The following is a 2,365-nucleotide window of genomic DNA, read 5'->3' as shown; positions in this document are numbered from 1 at the left end:
GTTGTCGTACAGCACCCCGAGCGGGGATCGTTTCGCGGCCATCGGCGAGGGGGGCCTTGTGGCGACGTTTCGTACGGATGTGTTTGGATTGGGCGGTCTGGGTTACGCGGACTGGACGTACCACGTGAGAGATGTTGGGGCCGGGGGCGGTTGGAGCGTGTACTGACTGACGGACCTGATGCTGGTGTCGCCCAGTTTCGAATTGCTTGCTCCGTAGGGAGGGGGGAGGGGGGAGGAGGGAGGGGGGAGGAAAGGAATTTTCGGTTGGGCAAGGGGGACAACCCGCGAGCAGGTTACGGTGGAGGGAGGGAGAGACGTTAGGTGATCTCAGTGTACGATCGCGCCGCTGTGAAATGAACGCCGCCAAGGCCTCGGGGAGCAAGAATGTGTGCACTTGTTTTTTTGTTTGTATGTGTGTTTGTTGGCGGTGGTGGTGGTCGGGGGAAGTCCAGGCGTTGGTGTATGTGTATGTGTGAAGTCGCCGCATGCCTGCCGTCCGTACATAAGCCATTTATGGCCATCCTGAACTTGTACCTCGTACATCCTGAACTTGTACCAGCTTCACTCGTTCGTGGCTTCACTCGTCTTTTCCCCTTTTGTACTCTTCCCACTCATGGCAGTGTGTTGGTCGCCATGGACGCGCCATTACCTTTGTGGGCGACAGCAGCAGCCAGCTGTTGGTTGCGGGTCAGGGAGACCGCGGGGGGCTGGTGGGCTGGTGGGATACCCTGGTGGCACCCGCCGCGGCGTGTGTGGCTGAGATCCGCGGGAGGAAGGCGGTGCCCGGAGTGCTGGCGCTGCTCAGGCCGGACGCTGGCGGTGTGCTCGTGTTTGGAGACGAGTCAGGTAAATAATAATAATAATAAAAATAATAAATAATGATAATAAAAATAATAAATAATGATAATAATAATAATAATAATAATGATAATAATAAATGGTAATAATGGTGGATGGGGCGGGAGAGTGAAGGCATGAGTGCGAAGAAAACATCACGAAACAAAACCTTATAAACCCTAAAACCTTAAACAGCCCTAGAACCTTAAACGACCCAGCATTATTAACACAATAAATCCTCCATTTCCCGCCCGCACCCGCACCCGCACCCGGTCGACCACCACCAGGGGAGCTGGTGGCCACAGACCTCCGAATGATGTCGGCCCGGGAGTTCATTTGGACCCTCCCTCGAGTCCACTCTGGACCCATCACCGCACTGGCTCAGTGGGGCCCGGCCGCGCCGGGAATACTAAACCTGCCGCAGCAGGGGTCCCCTTTGGCAGTTCCGGGTTTTGGATCTGGATCTGGTCCCGGATCCCGCTCCTCAGTGTTGCCTAATCCTCAGCATGCTCAGCATCATTTTTCTCACGGCGGACCGACTCAGGCTCGAATGAGTAACTTGTTGGTGACGGGCGGCAGGGACGGCAGTTTGGCGCTGGTGGATATCAGCTCTGGAAGGGTACGGGGGGTTACTTCGGGGGCCTCAGGGTGGGTGGGTGTGCTTGGGGGGTCGGTGTGTGTGCGTGTGTGGAAGGGGTTTTAGGGTTTTAGGGGCCGCCGGCGCGATACCTTCTAACTACAAACATGCATTCCCTGCCTCTTTTCATACACCCTCCTATACACACATCCGCAATGTGTTCAATTGGCCCAGAAGCCTTCCACTCTGTAACAACGACAGCAACAACAACAACATCCACATAGGACGGCCTTTGGCTGAGTTAATAATCGCCTGTGCGCCATCTTCCCCCCTTGCCTCCCTGATAAGTTCCCCAGGTGCCACCAACCCCCACAGCTCTCAGACCAGACCAGTAAAACACGCATGCTCCCGCAAAACACACACATACACACACATCCCGTGTGAAGGGGGGCCTCCACTGACCATCGCCCCGAACCCCACTTTCACCCACCATCACCATCAGCCGCGCACCATCCCGCACCTTCACCCCCACCTTCCCACACCTCCCACACCCACACCTCCCACACCCACACACCCACACACCCACACACCCACACACCTCCCACACCCACACACCCACACACACGCTCACAGCACACTTTCATCATCCCGCTTTCCCTACCCGTCAAGGTGGTTTCCTTCCTGGAGAAAGCCCATTACACGACACGTACCGGGCTGCCGGGGCTGCTGGCGGCGGCAGCCGCCTCTGCTGGCGGCGGCGGGGGGGGCAGCGGTGCGCGACTCGTGGACCGGTCTACAGTACGTCGTACCCGGCCCGCGGGCACCTCGGGCGCGGCTGTGGGGGGGCTGTGTTGCATGCCTGACTGCTCGGGTGTGCTCAGCTGTGGTGCGGATGGAGTGGTGCGGTACCACCCGCTGTCGCAGCAGCTGCTTGACCTCCGTCGGGGTTGA

General features: G+C 58.1%; 1 protein-coding gene across 1 annotated transcript in view; it reads left to right on the top strand.

Moving 5' to 3' along the window:
• VOLCADRAFT_117790 (uncharacterized protein) overlaps positions 1-2,365 on the top strand; it is a gene marked incomplete at both ends in the record, with an annotated part of 23,460 nt that extends 21,095 nt beyond the window's left edge. Inside the window, 3 exons of the mRNA XM_002951194.1 lie at positions 621-846; positions 1,125-1,489; positions 2,048-2,365. Coding sequence (XP_002951240.1) covers positions 621-846; positions 1,125-1,489; positions 2,048-2,365 — 909 coding nt within the window. The remainder of the gene's footprint in view (positions 1-620; positions 847-1,124; positions 1,490-2,047) is intronic.

Source organism: Volvox carteri (assembly GCF_000143455.1).
Source record: "Volvox carteri f. nagariensis unplaced genomic scaffold VOLCAscaffold_22, whole genome shotgun sequence".
Classification (NCBI taxonomy): domain Eukaryota; kingdom Viridiplantae; phylum Chlorophyta; class Chlorophyceae; order Chlamydomonadales; family Volvocaceae; genus Volvox; species Volvox carteri.
The sequence above is the reverse complement of the archived record's forward strand: the minus strand, read 5'-3'. Positions and strand labels throughout refer to the sequence as shown.